Source organism: Salvelinus alpinus, chromosome 9, assembly GCF_045679555.1.
Source record: "Salvelinus alpinus chromosome 9, SLU_Salpinus.1, whole genome shotgun sequence".
Taxonomy (NCBI): Eukaryota; Metazoa; Chordata; class Actinopteri; order Salmoniformes; family Salmonidae; genus Salvelinus; species Salvelinus alpinus.
Window position 1 is genome coordinate 84,665,127 of NC_092094.1, and position 20,904 is coordinate 84,686,030.

Sequence of the window (20,904 nt, forward strand, 5' to 3'; positions counted from 1 at the left end):
ATAAATTCAGGCACACGGACTCTATTGATTTTGTGAAAATAACAGCACATTTTAATGGCCATATAATGCAGTTGTCTCAATCTGAATGAATTGGTTTACAGCGCACTATATGACATTGGAAATATACACAATGGTTACTGCTTAGAATTATTGTAAATGTTATACGTTTTATCAGGCAGTAGGATAATTATAGGCCACTACAACTGAAGTTATCTACACACAAGAACTGATAAATCTGGTTGTGTTAGTTCTAAAGCTATTTTTTTATTATTTTAATTACATAATAGAATGAGAGTATAATATTAGCCTACGCCATTAATATAACGACAGTTATTATACGCAAATCTCGCAAAGGATGCATTCTATATAAGGACACTGATGTCCTGGAAATCAAATATTTTCTTCAAATTATTTTTTAAAACAAAAACCTTATTACGGCTCGATCTACCAGTAACCATTGAAGAACATGATTTGCATTTACGTATTTAGTACTTATTATTACTAAAAGAAAACGATGCAATACATGTCAGTGAAAATAATATGGATACAAAGTAGAAACTGTATGGAGATTTATTTAAATCATTATGACCACGCGCGCGTTGCACTTGCAAAAAGTACTGGGAAGCGAAGAGATCACGTGACTTAACCCGGAACTGAGCACTATCTATATTTTTATTATCGAGAGAGCTTGGTGGCGACTGACTGTAGCGTACAGCCAGCTACATACAGTATGTCTAGATTTTTTCTATTACTTACCTTTACTGTTCTTTTTGATTTGATCTTTTCTATTACGTTCTATCTACCGGTAAATCTTAGAAAATGTTTGCGGGAAGAGATCCACAAAGACGTGCTGGTCACAGGCGAATACGAAGTTAGCGAACAACCAAATGCGAAAACCAATCTCAAGGTAACATAGCTAGCTAGGTCTGAACTAGCTAGCTAGACTGTATCAAATCCTTGGAATCAAGTTGGTGTTAGCATTACTATTTGACATGGAAGCCTTGAATATGTGCATTTGGCTACTATCAATACAATCAATGCCAATATAAAAAAAATGTCTCTGTGCAGGTTTGTTTGCATTAGCTGGCCACCTGACCAGAACCTTTTGATATCTAGCTAACCTATACGATGTATGGACTATCGAACTTGTACAGCTGGCTAATGTAGCTAGCTAAATAAAATGCTGTCATTTTGGTTCAACAGAGTACGGCAAAAGACATGAATAGGATATCAATGAAAGTATAGTATTAATCATGTAGCTACGAGCGGACAGGTGTATAACATCGAGCACATAGCCATGCAATCTCCATAGACAAACATTGGCAGTATAATGGCCTTACTGAAGAGCTCAGTGACTTTCACCTGGAGTGGTGTAAAGCTCGCCACCATTGGACTACGGACCAGTGGAAACGTGTTCTCTGGAGTGATGGATCACGCTTCACCATCTGGCAGTCCAACGGACAAATCTGGGTTCGGCGGATGCCAGGAGAACTCTACCTGCCCGACTGTATCGTGCCAACTAAAGTTTAGTGGAGGAGGAATAATGGTCTGACGCTGTTTTTCATGGTTCGTGCTAGGCCCCTTAGTTCCAGTGACGGGAAATATTAACGCTACAGCATACAATTACATTCTAGATGATTCTGTTCTTACAACAGTTTGGGGAAGGCCCTTTCCTGTTGCGGCATGACAATGCCCCCGTGTACAAAGTAAGGTCCATACAGAAATGGTTTGGTTCGAGATCAGTGTGGAAGAACTGACTTGCCTGCACAGAGCCCTGACCTCAACCCCATCAAACACCTTTGGGATGAATTGGAACGCCGACTGCGAGCCAGGCCTAATCGCCCAACATCAGTGCCTGACCTCACTAATGCTCTTGTGGCTGAATGGAAGCAAGTCCCTGCAGTATTGTTCCAACATCTAGTGGAAATCCTTCCCAGAAGAGGGGAGGCTATTATAGCAGCATATTAATGCCCGTGATTTTGGAATGAGATGTTCGACAAGCAGGTGTCTACATACTTTTGGTCATGTAGTGTATGTTATAAAAATTAACAAGTAGCTAGCTAGTTTATTTTGATTCATGCATGTCTAGTGTATCTGGGTCAAAGTACCAACCGTGTGTTTTAATTATTTTCCATTTCAGATTGCAGATTCATCAGGTCACATCTTGTACTCCAAGGAGGATGCTTCAAAGGGGAAGTTTGCCTTTACAACAGAGGACTATGATATGTTTGAGGTTTGCTTCGAAAGCAAATCCCCTCTAGGTGAGTGTGTTTAACCATGTCACAGATATATTCTAATATAGCAATGGGCATGGGTCGTTTAAGTGTAAAGCCAGCAGGGTTCGACCTTAAGGCTTGTTTGCTTTGTACGGGGCAAGTAAAAAATCTTAAATCAGACAACCCAGAATATATACTGAATAAAAACATGAGCGCAACATGCAACAATTTCAAAGATTTTACTGAGTTACAGTTCATAAATAAGGAAGTCAGTCAATTGAAATAAATTCATTAGGCCCTAATCTATGGATTTCCCGCCTGGGAATACCTTTTAAAAAAGTAGGGGCGTGGATCAGATAACCAGTCAGTATCTGGTGTTACCATTTGCCTCCTGCAGCGCAACACATTTCCTTCGCATAGAGTTGATCAGGCTGTTGATTGTGGCCTGTGGCATGTTGTCCTAATCGTCTTCAATGGCTGTGCGAAGTTGCTGGATTTTAGTGGTAACTGGAACACGCTGTCGCACACGTCGAATCAGGGCATCCCAAACATGGTCAATGGGTGACATGTCTGAGTATGCAGGCCATGGAAGAACTGGGACCTTCAGCTTCCATGAATTGTGTACAGATCCTTGTGGCGTGGGGCTGTGCATTATCATGCTGAAACATGAGGTGATGGCAGCGGATGAATGGCACGACAATCAGCCTCAGGATTTTGTCACGGTGTCTCTGTGCATTCAAATTGCCATTTATAAGATGCAAGTGTGTTCGTTGTCCGTAGCTTATGCCTGCCCATACCATAACCCCACCATGGGGAATTCTGTTCACAACGTTGACATCAGTGAACCACTCACCCACACAACGCTATACACATGGTCTGCGGTTGTGAGGCCAGTTGAACTTACTTCCAAATTCTCTAAAACAACGTTGGAGGCAGTTTATGGTGGAGAAATGAACATGAAATTCTCTGGCAACTGCTCTTGTGGTCATTCCTACAGTCAGCATGCCAATTGCATACTCCCTGAACTTGAGACATCTGTGGCGTTTTGTTGTGTGACACAACTGCACATTTTAGAGTGGCCTTTTATTGTCCCTAGCACAAGGTGCACCTGTGTAATGATCGTGCTGTTTAATCAGATTCTTGATATGCCACACCTGTCAGGTGGATGGATTAAGTTGGCAAATGAGAAGTGCTCACTAACAGGGATGTAAACAAATGTGTGCGCAATTTGAGAAGCTTTTTGACGTATGGAACATTTCTGCTATCTTTTATTTCAGGTCATGAAACATGGGACTTTCACTTTACATGTTGTGTTTCATATTTCTTTTCATTGTAGATTTCAGTTGTCTGAATTGACAAGTAAAAAAATCACTATCAAACAATTACTCAGATCAGAATTGGACCAGGGAGCGCTCAGCAGTACATTGTTGACATTGAGTAAATTGCCTATAGCCTATTTCAATAAATATTTTATTTACACAGAGAACAGAGCTAAGAGTCTGACAAAAGCAGCGCAAAATATCCGGTCATTTTATATATATATATATATATATATATATATATACACACACACACTACCGTTCAAAAGTTTGAGGTCACTTAATGTCCTTGTTTTTGAAAGAAAAACACATTTTCTGTCCATTTAAAATAACATAAAATTGATCAGAAATACAGTCGTGGACAAAGTTTGCTGCTTCAGTGTTTTTAGATATTTTTGTTACTATGGAATACTGAAGTATAATTACAAGCATTTCATAAGTGTCATAGGTTTTTATTGACAATTACATGAAGTTGATGCAGTGTGTCAATATTTGCAGTGTTGTCCCTTCTTTTTCAAGACCTCTGCAATCCGCCCTGGCATGCTGTCAATTAACTTCTGGGCCACATCCTGACTGATGGCAGCCCATTCTTGCATAATCAATGCTTGGAGTTTGTCAGAATTTGTGGGTTTTTGCTTATCCACCCGCCTCTTGAGGATTGACCACAAGTTCTCAATGGGATTAAGGTCTGGGGAGTTTCCTGGCCATGGACCTCAAATATTGATGTTTTGTTCCCCGGGCACTTTATCACCTTTGCCTTATGGCAAGGTGCTCCATCATGCTGGAAAGGGCATTGTTCGCCAAACTGTTCCTGGATGATTGGGAGAAGTTGGTCTCGGAGGATGTGTTGGTACCATTCTTTATTCATGGCTGTGTTCTTAGGCAAAATTGCGAGTGATCCCACTCCCTTGGCTGAGAAGCAACCCCACACATGAATGGTCTCAGGATGCTTTACTGTTGGCATGACACAGGACTGATGGTAGCGCTCAACCTTGTCTTCTCCGGACAAGCTTGTTTGTTGGATGCTCCAAACAATTGGAAAGGGGATTCATCAGAGAAAATGACTTTACCCCAGTCCTCAGCAGTCCAATCCCTGTAACTTTTGCAGAATATTAGTCTGTCCCTGATGTTTTTCCTGGAGAGAAGTAGCTTCTTTGCTGCCCTTCTTGACACTAGGCCATCCTCCAAAAGTCTTTGCCTCACTGTGCGTGCGGATGCACTCACACCTGCCTGCTGCCATTCCTGAGCAAGCTTTGTACTGGTGGTGCCCCGATCCCGCAGCTGAATCAACTTTAGGAGACAGTCCTGGCGCTTGCTGGACTTTCTTGGGCACCCTGAAGCCTTCACAACAATTGAGCTGCTCTCCTTGAAGTTCTTGATGATCCGATAAATGGTTGATTTAGGTGCAATCTTACTGGCAGCAATATCCTTGCCTGTGAAGCCCTTTTTGCGCAAAGCAATGATGACGGCACGTGTTTCCTTGCAGGTAACCATGGTTGACAGAGGAAGAACAATGATTCCAAGCACCACCCTCCTTTTGAAGCTTCCAGTCTGTTATTCGAACTCAATCAGCATGACAGTGATCTCCAGCCTTGTCCTCGTCAACACTCACACCTGTGTTAACGAGAGAATCACTGACATGATGTCAGCTGGTCCTTTTGTGGCAGGGCTGAAATGCAGTGGAAATTATTTTGGGGGATTCAGTTCATTTGCATGGCAAAGAGGGACTTTGCAATTCATCTGATCACTCTTCATAACATTCTGGAGTATATGCAAATTGCCATCATACAAACTGAGGCAGCAGACTTTGAACATTTATATTTGTGTAATTCTCAAAACTTTTGGCCACGACTGTACAGTGTAGACATTGTTAATGACTATTGTAGCTGGAAACGGCTGATTTTGAATGGAATATCTACATAGGCGTACAGAGGCCCATTATCAGCAACCACCACTCTTGTGTTCCAATGGCACATTGTTAGCTAATCCCAAGTTTCTCATTTTAAGAGTAATTGATCATTAGAAAACCCTTTTGCAATTGTTAGCACAGCTGAAAACTGTTGCTCCTGATACTCAACTGGTCTAAAGAAGGCCAGTTTTATTGGTTCTTTAATCAGAACATCAGCATTTGTGGGTTCGATTACAGGCTCAAAATGGCCAGAAACAAATAACTTTCTAATGAAACTCGTCTGTCTATTCCTGTTCTGAGAAATGAAGGCTATTCCATGTGAGAAATTGCCAAGAAACTGAAGATCTCGTACAATGCAGTGACCTACTCCCTTCACAGAACAGCACAAACTGTCTCTAACCAGAATAGAAAGAGTGGGAGGCCCCGGTGCACAACTGAGCAAGACGACAAGTACATTCGTGTCTAGTTTGAGAAACGGATGCATCACAAGTCCTCAACTGACAACTTAATTAAATAATACCCGCAAAACACCAGTCTCAATGTCAACAGTGAAGAGGCTACTCCGGGATGCTGGCCTTCTAGGCAGAGTTGCAAAGAAAAAGCCTTATCTCAGACTGGCCAAAAAAAGAGTCTGAAATATGGCTTTTTCTTTGCAAAACAATAGCAAGATATAAAAATCTAATGAGAAATTTCAACAAACCTTAGTTGAGAAAAGCATTGTAAGACAGGAATGATGCATGCGAGACCGGGGGGGAAAATCCCTTCTTGACGTTGCGAACCAAACACCCAAAAGGTTAATCCTACTAACTGAAATATAAGACAAATGAAAGTTATTAAGTGTGTTTTTCAAACTAATCCAATAGTGTTTAATGTCCTAAAGTTGCCGCTTTTAAATTGGAATAATTATGAAAGTCGGAATCTATGCTATTCTCATTCAGATGTATTTTTAATGAGAGATATTTTAGGCCACGAAGTGAAATTGAGCAAACAATACAAAGATGGAAAAATAGAATGAGCTGAGGAAAGCTTATGAAAGAAATTATGCGTAGTTGGCCTTGACCTATTTCCATATTATTCTAGCATTGTGCAACCTACCTACAATGCAAATACAGTTGAAGTCGGATGTTTACATACACCATAGCCAAATGCATTTAAACTCAGTTTTTCACAATTCCTGACATTTAATCCTAGTAAAAATTCCCTGTCTTAGGTCAATTAGGATCACCCCTTTATTTTAATGTGAAATGTCAGAATAATAGTAGAGAGAATGATTAATTTCTTTCATCACATTCCCAGTGGGTCAGAAGTTTATATGCACTCAATTAGTATTTGGTAGCATTGCCTTTAAATTGTTTAACTTGGGTCAAACGTTTCGGGTAGCTTCCCACAATAAGTTGGGTGAATTTTGGCCCATTCCTCCTGACAGAGCTGGTGTAACTGAGTCAGTTTTGTAGGCACCTTGCTCTCACACGCTTTTTGAGTTCTGCCCACAAATTGTCTATAGGTTTGAGGTCAGGGCTTTGTGATGGCCACTCCAATACCTTGACTTTAAGCCATTTTGCCACAACTTTGGAAGTATGCTTGGGGTCATTGTCCATTTGGAAGACCCATTTGCAACCAAGCTTTAACTTCCTGACTGATGTCTTGAGATGTTGCTTCAATATATCCACAATCTTCCTCCTCATGATGCCATCTATTTTGTGAAGTACACCAGTCCCTCCTGCTGCAAAGCACCCCCACAACATGATGTTGCCACCGCCATACTTCACGGTTGGGATGGTGTTCTTCGGCTTGCAAGCTTCCCCCTTTTTTCTCAACATAACGATGGTCATTATGGACAAACAGTTATATTTTTGTTTCATCAGACCATAGGACAGTTCTCCAAAAAGTACCATCTTTGTCCCCATGTGTAGTTGCAAACCATAGTCTGGCTTTTTCATGGCGGTTTTGGAGCAGTGGCTTCTTCCTTGCTGAGCAGCCTTTCAGGTTATGTCGATATAGGACTCGTTTTACTGTGGATATAGATATTTTGTACCCGTTTTCTCTAGCATCTTCACAAGGTCCTTTGCTGTTCTGGGATTGATTTGCACTTTTCGCACCAAGCACGTTCATCTCTAGGAGACAGAATGCGTCTCCTTCCTGAGCGGCATGACGGCTGTGTGGTCCCATGGTGTTTATACTTGCGTACTATTGTTTGTACAGATGAACATGGTACCTTCAGGCGTTTGGAAATTGCTCCCATGAACCAGACTTGTGGAGGTCTACAATTTATTTTCTGAGGTCTTGGCTGATTTCTTTTGATTTTCCCATAATGTCAAGCAAAGAGGCACTGAGTTTAAAGGTAGGCCTTGAAATACATCCACAGGTACACTTCCAATTGACTCAAATGATGTCAATTAGCCTATTAGAAGCTTCTAAAGCCATGACATAATTTTCTGGAATTTTCCAAGCTGTTTAAAGGTGTGTATGTAAACCTCGGACCCACTGGAATTGTGTAACAATGAATTATAAGTGAAATCTGTCTGTAAACAATTGTTTGAAAAATGGACTTGTGTCATGCACAAAGTAGATGTCCAAACCGACTTGCCAAAACTATAGTTAACAAGAAATTTGTGGAGTGGTTGAAAAAACAGTTTTCATGACTCCAACCTAAGTGTATGTAAACTTCCGACTTCAACTGTAGTAGCCTAGGCTTAATAAGAGAGAAGGATGCAAATCAGTTTATAATTATCCAGTTCTGAGGACCAGTGGCGTAGGCAGAAATCTGTTGAATGCAGGGTCAGCCCAAAAGATTCTGGTTCACAATTTGGGCACTCATCATAAAAGCTGACCTAATACCTTTCTGTAATTGATCGCAAACAACAAACCATCTCATGTTAGCCTTATTTTAAAATGGATTACATTTATTTTTCCCTCAATCTACACACAATACCCCATAATGACAATGTGAAAACAGGTTTACATTTTTACAAATTTATTGAAAATAAGATACCTTATTTACATGAATGCACTAATCTTGTAGGCCTATGTAAATTAATTTAACATGTGACAGACCTACACAAACTGTAGGCTTATAATTAAGAGACAAGAACAAAATGGCCTGTTATAACAGTAATAATCACAATAGGTAATACATTTACATTTACATTTAAGTCATTTAGCTGACGCTCTTATCCAGAGCGACTTACAATTTGGAAAGTTCATACATATTCATCCTGGTCCCCCCGTGGGGAATGAACCCACAACCCTGGCGTTGCAAGCGCCATGCTCTACCAACTGAGCCACACGGGACCAATAGGTAATCACAATAGGTATCGATAGACTAGAATAGTGGTCACCAATCTTTTCTTAGTCGATCGCTTGAGTCGAAATGCAATTATCTGCTGGGCACGGGAGATCAAGTGCACCTACAATGTATTGTGTGATCAATTAAATGATCAATAGTCTAGGTCCCCAAACTGGTCAGAGGTCAGTTGTTGTAGCCTACTTGCGAGGCACATCGGAACAGAATTTTAAATAACACGGTTATTTCAATGGACTGATGGTGATGTGTCAGCGGAGGGAGGTAGAGTGCGAGTCGAAGTGTTGAATAACAGCTTTGTAGTGCTGATCATTGTCTCTGAATGTACTGACACTAAGTCCCTCGATTAGATCAATGCAATCAGTAGGAGGGACTGGAGGCCCTTCATGGGGAAATCACTGATATCAAATAACTTGGCAAATGCTCCAACATGGTCATGGTCTCTTCAAAAAAAAATGTTTTTACTGGGAGCTTAGTTTGGCCATTTTACTTGTCTTAGCTAGCTAACTGTAGGTAGCCTACACACGGTATCAGTGTGAAGTGATGTGCCAGAACCTGCCCATTGTTTAGAAATTGAACTGAATTGAATATAATTAACATTTCATTTAGTTTTTTCCCCCAGTAAATAATCAAGCATAATTCAAATTCATTACATAGGCCTAAATACAATTGATTTTATATACAACGTCCTTGAGTGTCCTGAAAGGCATCTGCCAAATAATGTATTATTAATATCAATACCCCTTTAGTTTTCCCAACCCCTCCCTAATGCTTGCTATGAATTCCATCTGATGGTGTATACATGTTCAGGCCAGTGCTTGACTGAAATAGGTGCCAGTACTCATTTTGGGTCCCGGTATCATTTTATATTTAGGTGCAAGAACTCCTATATATTTTGAGCTAATATTGTATAGGAGGTGCAGCAACTCCAGCAGTAGACCATTTGAAGTGACGCTACTCAATTCCGGTGCGCTCTTGCAAGTAGACTACTGTGCTTAGGTAAAAAGAGGTAAAAATGTCCAGTTTGGAACAAGTGCTCAATCTGATTGCGCCCACCCAGGCCTACGCCCCTGCTGACGACAGCAGAGTTGCTCTGCAGCCCATGATGATTTACAACCAATCACAAGACGCACAGCCAGCTAGGCTCGTTGACTGTCACTCGCTCCATCTGCACGCTTAGGCACACACAGATAGGCCTAGGCCACTACACATCTTTCGTGCCACAGTGCAAAATAGTGGAGACAAATATTTTTGAATATTCTAAGTATCTTTTGTCAATATCATGATTCCTCTCATCCATCCCGTAGCGAGCCAAATGTGTAGTAGTCTTTTATTTTTATTTTATTTTGATGGAGACAAGTGATTTCAGCTTTCGGACAAGTGGCTAAAAAAGTTAATGTCAAGCCTTGCTTCAAGGGTTAAGAGTATATATGATTAAGCCAAAGCAGACTGGGCAGGATTTAGAAGCAGGGAATAGTCATTTCCTGGAATGTTTGGCCCCTGTACAATAAGTCTTTTCATTCTGGGGTCTAGGTACTGGGAGGGTCACAGACCAGCTGGTCAATTTAGACATGAAGCATGGTGTGGAGGCAAAGAATTACGAAGAGGTAAGTACCAACTGCCCGTCAGCCTTTCTCCAGGTGCATCTGGATCAGATTTGGTGTGACCATGAGTCAACATTAAAAAAAAAATATATGTATAATGTCAATGATGGTTAAGGTTCCTTTCACAGTTCTCTTTAAAATCTGTCCTCTAAAGTGAACACTGGAGTTAAAAAAACAAACAAAAAAAGCCAAAGAACTCAGTTCTTTGTATTCACACTGCCCTTGCCTTTGAATGAGGACTCAACTCTTTTGCCAGTTTACTTCACCTATTCTATTTTGTGGTCTGAGTTCTCTTTGCATTCACATTTCTATGTTAAGGAACCAAGACCTTTGAACATTTACTAAATGCACTCTGTAAAAACCCAAACTGCAGTATAAGCCATTCCATCAGAACATGTTATTGGACAGCTAGATACACAGTACCAGTCTCAAGTTGACACACCTACTCATTCCATGATTTTTATTTATTTTTTACTATTTTCCACATTCTAGAATAATGGTGAAGCCATCAACTATGAAATAACAAAAGGAATCGTACAGTAACCAACAAAACAAAATATATTTTGAGTCTACAAAGTAGCCACCCTTTGCAGCTTGGCATTCTCTCAACCAGCTTCATGAGGTAGTCACCTGGAATGCATTTCAATTAACAGCTGTGCTTTTTCATAAGTGAATTTGTGGAATTTCTTACCTTAATGCGTTTGAGTCAATCAGTTGTGTTGTGACAAGGGTGGGGTATTATACAGAAGATGTCCCTATTGGTAAAATACCAAGAGCAGCTCAAACAAGCAAAGAGAAATGACAGTCCATCATTACTTTAAGACATGAAGGTCAGTCAATTCTGAAAAAGTGCAGTTACAAAACCAAGTGCTATGGTGAAACTGTCTCATGAGGACCGCCACAGGAAAGGAAGACCCAGAGTTACCTCTGCTGCAGAGGATAAGTTCAGTAGTTACCAGCCTCAGAAATTGCAGCCCAAATAAAAACTTCAGAATTCATGTAACAGACACAACATCAACTGTTCAGAGGAGATTGCATGAATTATTATGCCTTCATGGTCAAATTGCTGCAAAGAAATCGCTACGAAAGGAAACCAATAAGAGGAGACTTGCTTGGGCCAAGAAACATGAGCAATGGACATTAGACCGGTGGAAATCTGTCCAAATTGTGTCTTTGTGAGACGCAGAGGAAGTGAACGGATGATCTCCACATGTGTGGTTCCCAACGTGAACCATGGAGGTGGGGTGATGGTGCTTTGCTGGTGACACTGTCAGTGATTTGTTTATAATTCAAGGCACACTTAACCAGCATGGCTACCACAGCATTCTGCAACGATACGCAATCTCATCTGGTTTGCACTTAGTGGGACTACCATTTGTTTTTCAACAGGACAATGACCCAAAACACACCTCCAGGCTGTGTAAGGGCTATTTGTCCAAGAAGGAGAGTGATGGAGTGCTGCATCAGATGACCTGGCCTCCACAATCACCTGACGCCAACCCAATTGAGATGGTTTGGGATGAGTTGGACCGCAGAGTGAAGGAAAAGCAGCCAACAAGTGCTCAGCATATTTGGGAACTCCTTCAAGACTGTTGGAAAAGCATTCCTCATGAAGCTGGTTGAGAGAATGCCAAGAGTGTGCAAAGCTGTCAAAGGCAAAGGGTGGCTACTTTGAAGAATCTAAAATATATTTTGATTACTACACAATTCCATGTTATTTCATAGTTTTGATGGCTTCACTATTCTAGAATGTAGAAAATAGTAAAAATAAATAATAACCATGGAATGAGTAGATGTCCAAACTTCTGACTGGTACTGTACCTACTCACATTTGATGCTAATAGATTGTATCTTCTGATTATAATTGTAATTTAACATGTAAGTATTATTGGTAACAGAATAAATAGAACTGCAAATTGTACACCAATGCCGCTTAAGAGCTAGCATTGATTCACTGAATATGTTGTGTTCACATTATTCAAGCCCCACTTTCAAATAAACAATTTATGAATCTCTTAGCCTATAGATCACGTATTGCAAACATATAATCTGAACATCGTGTCAGTACAACACTCGATACATGTTTTGTAATGTCTGTGCATCCTTGACAACTGCTAATCAATATCCAAAAACAGCATGTTTTTCCCCCCACGAATCTGAACATCTCTCTTTTGTGGCACCAATGTGAGGGGTTATGGCAGGGGAAACGGTGTTGTAGTAGTCTAGTGTGAGGGGTTATGGCAGGGGAAACGGTATCGCAGTAGTAGAGTGTGAGGGGTTATGGCAGGTGAAACCGTGTTGCAGTAGTCCAGTGTGAGGGGTTATGGCAGGTGAAACCGTGTTGCAGTAGTCTAGTGTGAGGGGTTATGGCAGGTGAAACCGTGTTGCAGTAGTCTAGTGTGAGGGGTTATGGCAGGTGAAACCGTGTTGCAGTAGTCTAGTGTGAGGGGTTATGGCAGGTGAAACCGTGTTGCAGTAGTCTAGTGTGAGGGGTTATGGCAGGTGAAACCGTGTTGCAGTAGTCTAGTGTGAGGGGTTATGGCAGGTGAAACCGTGTTGCAGTAGTCTAGTGTGAGGGGTTGGGGCAGGGGAAACTGTTGCAGTAGTCTAGTGTGAGGGGTTATGGCAGGTGAAACCGTGTTGCAGTAGTCATGGCAGGTGAAACCGTGTTGCAGTAGTCATGGCAGGTGAAACCGTGTTGCAGTAGTCATGGCAGGTGAAACCGTGTTGCAGTAGTCATGGCAGGTGAAACCGTGTTGCAGTAGTCATGGCAGGTGAAACCGTGTTGCAGTAGTCATGGCAGGTGAAACCGTGTTGCAGTAGTCATGGCAGGTGAAACCGTGTTGCAGTAGTCATGGCAGGTGAAACCGTGTTGCAGTAGTCTAGTGTGAGCGGTTATGGCAGGTGAAACCGTGTTGCAGTAGTCATGCCAGGTGAAACCGTGTTGCAGTAGTCATGCCAGGTGAAACCGTGTTGCAGTAGTCTAGTGTGAGGGGTTATGGCAGGGGAAACGGTATCGCAGTAGTCGAGTGTGAGGGGTTATGGCAGGGGAAACCGTGTTGCAGTAGTCATGGCAGGTGAAACCGTGTTGCAGTAGTCTAGTGTGAGGGGTTATGGCAGGGGGAAGCTGTTGCAGTAGTCATGGCAGGTGAAACCGTGTTGCAGTAGTCTAGTGTGAGGGGTTATGGCAGGGGAAACTGTTGCAGTAGTCTAGTGTGAGGGGTTATGGCAGGTGAAACCGTGTTGCAGTAGTCTAGTGTGAGGGGTTATGGCAGGGGAAACTGTTGCAGTAGTCTAGTGTATGGTCCGGGAATAATGACAAGCGAACCTGGGGAGCCTTCTGTTCACATTGCCTTAAAGCGAACCAAACCAGACCACCTCTCGAGATGGCTTCAGTTTGGGGGCTCTTGAGGGTTCTGAGTTCATTTGGAGTGTTCACACTGCACAAAAAATTAAGAACTGCCTTAACAAAAATTGTCTGAAAGGGGACCAAGTGTGAAGACACCCTAAGACTAACTTTCTCTCAACTACATTTCTGAAAGCATGCTCACACAGCTCTTTACCACTCCACAATACAAGTGTCATACACTAACATTTTATACACTATTAAATGTGACTAAGGACATCCAGTGGTCAATCGGGGCTTTATTCTGTATGGTGCAATGTTTCGGTGGAAGAGAGAATACTCATGTCCATTTGACACAGTACGCTCAACTTTAATTCTTCTGCTCTTTTCAGATTGCAAAAGTTGAGAAGCTGAAGCCCCTAGAAGTTGAACTAAGACGCCTCGAAGACTTGTCGGAGTCCATTGTGAATGACTTTGCCTACATGAAGAAGCGTGAAGAGGAAATGAGGGACACAAATGGTAAGTGCTATATGGGAAAAAACAAAAAGGTGCAAAGCAACATATTTGCGGTCCATGTTTTCACTCAACCAGAAAATGTTCAGTGTCTTTCATATGTTTCTCAATCTTTTTTGCCTTGTCTTGTGAAGAGTAAAACCTTAGTTTATTTAAACCGACACGTTACTCGGTTAAATAGATTTTCCCTCACATTGCAGAATCCACCAACATACGTGTCTTGTACTTCAGTATCTTCTCTATGTGCTGTCTAATTGGGCTGGCAACGTGGCAGGTCTTCTACCTACGGCGTTTCTTCAAGGCGAAGAAACTGATAGAGTAAAGCCATCTACGAAGCGGGGACCATGTTGAGGAAATGGTGTGCAATTTGTGAGAAATTAAGTTGGGTAGTAGCCCCCGTATACAATTTTAATTTATTTCAGACTTAAGTTTTTTACTAGCCTCATCTCAGGCACTGTTTTGATTAGAAATACATTGGTTTGAGATGTACTCATGCAACATTGCATGACAATAAACACACTAAATTTTTTGTGAGTGTACAAAGCCTCCCATCACATTCAGCTATTGTTATGCAAAAATAGTGTCCCCAGTATGTCAGGTACATGGTTGTGTTTTTTAATAAGAAGGCTTTCACTCTGGGTGTCTTTCATATAGCTATAAAGACTATACAGCATTAAAAGATGAGCAATTACAAGAAATGTCTCTTAATTAATGAGATCCTGTTTTTAAATTAATCTTTTATCATTTGACAATGTTGGGCACACTTATCTATTTCCATAAAGTTCCCAGGCTTTGTACATTCTTCTCAGTTTTCTGAGGTTTGGTCTAGGTGGTTCCTGTGAAAAACAAGAAAATATTGTTTAGCAAGTAAAATTAAGCTTGGCATAGAGCAAATTCTGATTGTGGCGCAAGACTCATTTGTCACTACAGATATTAACAAAATACATGTTTGAAGTCTTGATTTGTAATGTGTTGGACCCCAGGAAGATTAGCTAACGTTAGCTAATGGGGATCCTAATGACAAATTAAACAGTTTAAAGTAAAACTATTTTGGTATGTTTCATTACTCCATTGATTATAGTCCTGAAATGTTTTGCATGTCAGCAACTAAGTTGAAGATTAACTTTCAAAATACGGCATACCACCTATTTTAAAAGTTATGTCTTAAACTTGATTGCTGACATATAACAAATACCCAAATTTTTTGGGTGGCGCTTTCCTTTTAAGCTGGTCCTTAATCAGTGCATGTCTATAGTGGTACCTCTTGGTCATTCAAGTGAAGGACGTCTACCAGCGGGGCGATGGATGGGCGGCCATGGGCACACTGGAAGGGCAGCTGGCATGAAGATAGAGCGCCTACCAGGCTGCAACACTCCTCCTTACTGAGGCGGTCATTGAATTTGATTGCACCTGTTTGGGCCATAACACCAATAATACTTCACCATGACACTAATGAGAAACGTGTACAGTATGACCACTGAATTAAAAATAACACTCACCATGACATGCAAGGGAGGCGAGGACTTTAAGTACCGTAAGAGGCAATGTCCCTCGTACTCTGCCAGTTGAACGCAGTAACTGAGATGAAAGAAGACAAATTATTTGACGATATTCATCCTATTGATTGTTCTTTCAAACAAGACAGCATGGAAAATTATTCTCCTTTTAGATTTTGGAAGAGTACACAGACAGTACTCATGCTCACCTCAATCTGCTCTTGAAGGTACTCCTGGAGGGCAGTTGCATGAGGTAGGAATGAGGTGATAATTGAATCAATAAGGAAATATTACAGGGTACAATAATTTTGCTGAGGAGAGGTGGTATAATTCTCACCTCCACTATGGGCTTGATGATAGAACGCCTCCCCCGGCGGAGTTCATTTCTCTCCTTCTCTGTGAAACACATTGGCACCTTCCCCACCAGGACCTGGGGATCTCCTATCTGCGAGAACTGCATCTCCAGACCCAGGCCCCTCAAGGATGGCCGGCAGGACCTGTCGAAAGGAACACCCCCTAATCCATATCATCAGAGCAGAAGCTGTGCCACCACCACTATAGACCCTCACTCCTAATTAAGTGGTTGAGACAATTGTCTCCACTTAACAGCTGGGAAAACCAACCGCACATTCACTACATCTCGTTTGGATGGTCAACAGAGTTCCTCTGACCGCTTGTCTTAGAGGCAGCTAAGCGCTGACCTGAGCAGCCTCAGCTCTTCCTCTGTCACGCTGACCTCCAGTGGTGGGGCTACAGTGGATGAGCATAGCCGTCTCTCCCCCGGTGCCTCTGGATCATCCTCGTACGAATCTGCATCATTGCATACATAACAGAATGGGTGGTTACACTTTACACCAATTGCTCGTATTCCTACTTGGTAATGCTGTAATTACTACAGTAACAACACTGTATTAACATGTTGTTACAGAGTATTTCAGCATTGTCTTTGTAACTGCATAGCATCCACTTCAGGGTGGGGTGGTCTTACCTGCAACTAGATTCTCAAGACGAACTCTCTCATGCGCAGCGTGTTGATCCACTAACACTAAAAGGTTCCCTGAAATTCAAAAGGTGTGATCACTTAAAGAAAAATGGATGACTTAAAACTGGAAAACTGACAATCTCTCTCTGTACCATCAGTTTCACTGCAGGCCGCAGGCTCTTGGTCTTGTGTGTTGATAAGACATGCAAGAAACTTCTTATCCACTTGATGAATAACCTAGAAGGTAAGAGAGATATTTAGCTCGTGTTAGAAATCACTTCATGGTGGGAAATAAAGCCACTGATTCAACACACTATCATATGAATCAAAGGGTAATGAGATATTTGCCTTCATTGAGTGAATCATGTCCTTGGAGAAGCGGTATGGAAAGAGGATGTTATGGATCTTCACAGCCAGTCCTTCAGCTTGCACACTTGATATGTCCACACCAACCTGGCAAGTCATGGGTTGTTGAAATAAGCAATAATGTGCTTTAAAGGGAAGTCAAGACAACCCACAATTTCTACATGTGAAAATAAAGTCCCTAAATAATGTAATTGTATTTCATTTCTGGACTGAGGCAGGTAGTCTATTTGCACATTCTGGAGTGAAACGAGAGAATTTGGCTTACCATAGGAGGTCGTGCAAACACAGGGTTAGTCCACTCAGAGTACAGGGAGGACAGTGAATTAGAGTCCTGAATGTCATCTGTGGATAAAAGAAAAAATAAGATTACACAAGAATATAAAAAAATAGGTTAATAATACACACACTTAGTCTACTGCAGCATTCTGATCTACATTTTTGCTAGAAACCTCCATTGTACCTCTATTGTCAGGCCCTGAACTAAGAACTCTCCCTGCTTTGGATTTGGGAAGGAAGGGCAAGACTAGATCCATTTGAAATGGGTAACACCTGTACTCAATCCCTGCAGGGGAAGGAAGGAAAGCTAGGTAGTAAACACTAACACAAGCACTCATAGTCAAACATACATCCTTAAATATACTTTTCATACATAGCTTGCTACTGTCAAACTTGATCCAAACAATATAATGGTCTAAACTTTAAAAGTAGGCGTTAGACAGATATGATGAACACATGATAAAAGTTCTTACCTTTTTTGGAGATGACACTGATTGCCATGTTGGTGACATCTGACGTGCAAGACACTTGTGTCTCTTCAGCAGAGGGTGCTTCATATTTACTGAGTCCTGTCACTTTGTTGATGTAGACCAGCTTCCCCACAGCGTCGTCATAGTGATGCAGCCAATCACATGATGCTGTGACATTGTTCGCTTCCTTTTCATCTGGCAGAGGATTTGTACTGCAGCCCGGGATGAAGTCACGATTCTGGCCAGTGTTATTGTGTTCTCCATTATTGATTTCTAGAATAGCATTGTTTTCTACAGTGTCCTGGGGACATATATCCTCATTTGAAGTAGTCTCTGGAGGATGTACAAATGCACTGGTTGCAACCTCTGTCCTTTGGTGTTTTAATTGAGAGAGTTTGGCAGCCAAAGATATTTCACTGCTCCGAGCAGAGAGAGATTTGAGTTTGGTGAACATGGAGAGTGTTAATGGGCTTTTGTGGTCTTTCATCAGATCCAGACGTGACTCTGTGACATCCCTTTCTTGATCCGCTTCAAGATAGGGCAAAACAGCCTTGGCATTCATAACCAAGTGTTCGGTCTGGGAAGCTGTGGCATCAATTGCTAAATAATTGCTATTAACGTCGACAGGAACTGGATTGGATTCGGTAAGCTTCCCGTATATTCTTCTGAACCTGTCCAGAGATCCAGCCTCTTTATATAAAGCCAGCTTTTGACATGACATGAACGTAGAAATCTTTGAAGGGATGCCAGTGGGAAGGTCCTTACCTTCTCTGTCGTAAACGTGAAGATGGCCTGGGCCCTCCACCATAGGCCATTTTCGTTTTGTTGCAAGTTTCTCTCTAGATTCTAACGCTAGCCCTGGTCTACTCTGGTGGGAGAGACATTTCTGAGAGGGTAAACTGCTATGAATGTATGGATGTGATAGAAAGATCTTTCTGTGTCCACCTGGATTCAGTTCTGTGTCCTGTGGTTGAGGTAGTGTCTGTTTGATAGAGCCCATTTCTGACTGGATTCCCTGAGTGAGAGAACATGGTGCTCTCACAGTGCATCTTGAGAGGGATACATGCTCTCTTTTATTATCCTTCATCTCTGTTCCTTCTTCTATACTCATTTTCAGATTTTCTCCCTTTGTCTTAAAGATAAGACTATGCTGAGATGATTCAGGACAAGAAATAGCAGATTTCAGATGTGCATTGCTTTCATTCTCTTTCGTAACTTCCTTGTAAGACTCTGATGAATCCGTAACTGATGAATCTGTAATTGAATCATACTGTAGACCTTGGTCTGTATCTACTGAGCTTGGTCGACATTGTGGGTTTGTGGTATTATGCTCTTGTTCCTGTTCAAAACCCGTAAGGACCTCCTTGTCCCTTGGTTTTCCTACTCTGTCACCCTGCTCTGATTCAACTCCATCACATGTCTGACAAACACTTTTCATCTTGTCAGAGTCTTCTGTCTGCCGTCGATGAACAGGTTCAGATGCAAGGGTCCTTCCAACATTACATTTCAGGGTAACACCCTCCATGTGTGTTTGGACACCTTTGCCAATGGAGTCCTTAACTCCATCTGTGCTAGCTGTTTGGCCACTAAACACATTCTTACAAATGTAGTCCTGGATATCCTCTGGGGAGATTTCACTCACCAAGTTCTCTCTTGTCAGGAATGCTTTCACCGCCTCTTCTATGCAGAACAGAATACTTTCCCAGTCTTTGAATTCAATCAGGGTCTTGGCGGGCTCAAGGCATATGTCATACTCAGAGTAGTGGCACATGATATTGATGACATACATTGCATGTAGCTCGGCTCCTCTTCTCTGCTTTGGGCTCCTAATGGCAGGTGGTGAACCAGGGCTGTCATTCTGCCGACTTAAACTGCCTACTTTGCGTAGGAGAAGGTTCAGCAGCTTGTGGATGCGGGTTTTGAGAAGTAACCTGTCATTCACATAGAGGAACTGTAAGGTGTTGTTGTAGTGGCCTTCTCGTCCTACATAACCACTTACTTCAAACTGTGCATGGGAGTGGTTGATTTCCCCAAGCTTTTGGGCCCTACCTAAACCATGGATCTGAACAAACCTGTAGTAAGTGTTTCGGGCTTTGGAGAGCTGCACCACCATGGTCCCTGTGCAGTCATTCTTCAGCGTGAAAGAGACAGAGGGGTGAATGAGTGAAATGGCCTCCACTCTCTGCCTGATCCGTTCAAACTCCAGCACGCTATCCATCCTGTTTCTCCTCACTGGCATGTTGTGGAAGAAGTTACAAATAACAACAGTTGTCCCTGCAGATGGGCGGGTAGTCTCAGCCTCAAACACGTCCAAGCCTTTACCATCCTTGAAGACTTTCACATGAGTCTTCACAGACATTTTGGTCCTGGATGATATCTCCACCAGCATGGCGAGATTAGCAATACTGGCAACAGCTTCTCCTCTGAATCCATAGAATTTGAGATGATCTAGGTCCTCTAAAGAACTGCATTTGCTTGTGAAGTATCTGTTTCCTACAGACTCCATATCCTCTATGTCCATCCCTGAGCCATTGTCTATAACCTGCACTTTGAAGGCTTCGATGTCCACCCTCACACCCACGCATGTTGCACTAGCATCAATACTGTTCAGAATAAGCTCTTCAAGACACTGCTGTAATGAAAATATTGCTATTCCAGACCGAAGCTTACCTTGAACTTCTTTTGACAAACACTTAATCATATTTATAACGTTAGACCTTGGTTAATGTCTAAGGGCAACAAGGAGCCACTGATGTGTAACATTAGCTAGCTATCCTGTTAACGTTAGCTAGCCAAGATTCAAACCAGTGCTTTCCAACCGACAATTTAGCTAACGTTACAGGTGCGGGCTGCAGGTGGGTGTTTTAAATTGATACATACGACTAACGTGTGCAGTCTCTGTCTGGATTTTAAGTCGTTTGGAAGCCTCGACTTGTACTAAACATGTTCATTCCAGCAGCGACTGTTTACATTGTGAAGTCTATGGTAGCTTGCACCACACCGGTTTCTTACCCTGTTTAAGGAGAAAACACTGCCCCCTTAAGGCATGAAAGACCATGTTCCTAGAGGACTGAATATTTTAGTGTGTGAAGCAAGATCAAACACG

The 20,904-nt window shown here is 41.9% G+C and overlaps 2 protein-coding genes across 3 annotated transcripts; one reads left to right on the top strand and one right to left on the bottom strand.

Moving 5' to 3' along the window:
• Window positions 1-621: 621 nt before the first annotated feature.
• Window positions 622-15,253, top strand: LOC139530849 (transmembrane emp24 domain-containing protein 10-like). The gene is made up of 5 exons (XM_071327593.1): window positions 622-907; window positions 2,141-2,261; window positions 10,279-10,352; window positions 14,088-14,214; window positions 14,409-15,253. Exons 1-5 carry the CDS (start codon window positions 731-733, stop codon window positions 14,528-14,530), a joined length of 621 nt encoding a protein of 206 aa, XP_071183694.1. The 5' UTR covers window positions 622-730; the 3' UTR covers window positions 14,531-15,253.
• Window positions 14,596-20,797, bottom strand: mlh3 (mutL homolog 3 (E. coli)). 2 transcript variants are annotated; one of them, XM_071327588.1, is made up of 12 exons: window positions 17,802-20,797; window positions 17,513-17,614; window positions 17,318-17,394; window positions 17,035-17,139; window positions 16,839-16,923; window positions 16,693-16,761; window positions 16,406-16,514; window positions 16,042-16,201; window positions 15,914-15,937; window positions 15,708-15,786; window positions 15,470-15,618; window positions 14,596-15,044 (listed from the first exon to the last, which is right to left on the bottom strand). In XM_071327588.1, the coding sequence occupies exons 1-12, from the start codon at window positions 20,497-20,499 to the stop codon at window positions 14,973-14,975; spliced, it is 3,729 nt and encodes a 1,242-aa protein (XP_071183689.1). In that variant the 5' UTR covers window positions 20,500-20,797; the 3' UTR covers window positions 14,596-14,972. The 2 variants fall into 2 exon arrangements, with proteins under 2 accessions (XP_071183689.1, XP_071183690.1); XM_071327589.1 differs by lacking the exon at window positions 17,513-17,614 and having other exon boundaries at window positions 17,802-20,796.
• Between the last annotated feature and the right edge of the window lie 107 nt (window positions 20,798-20,904).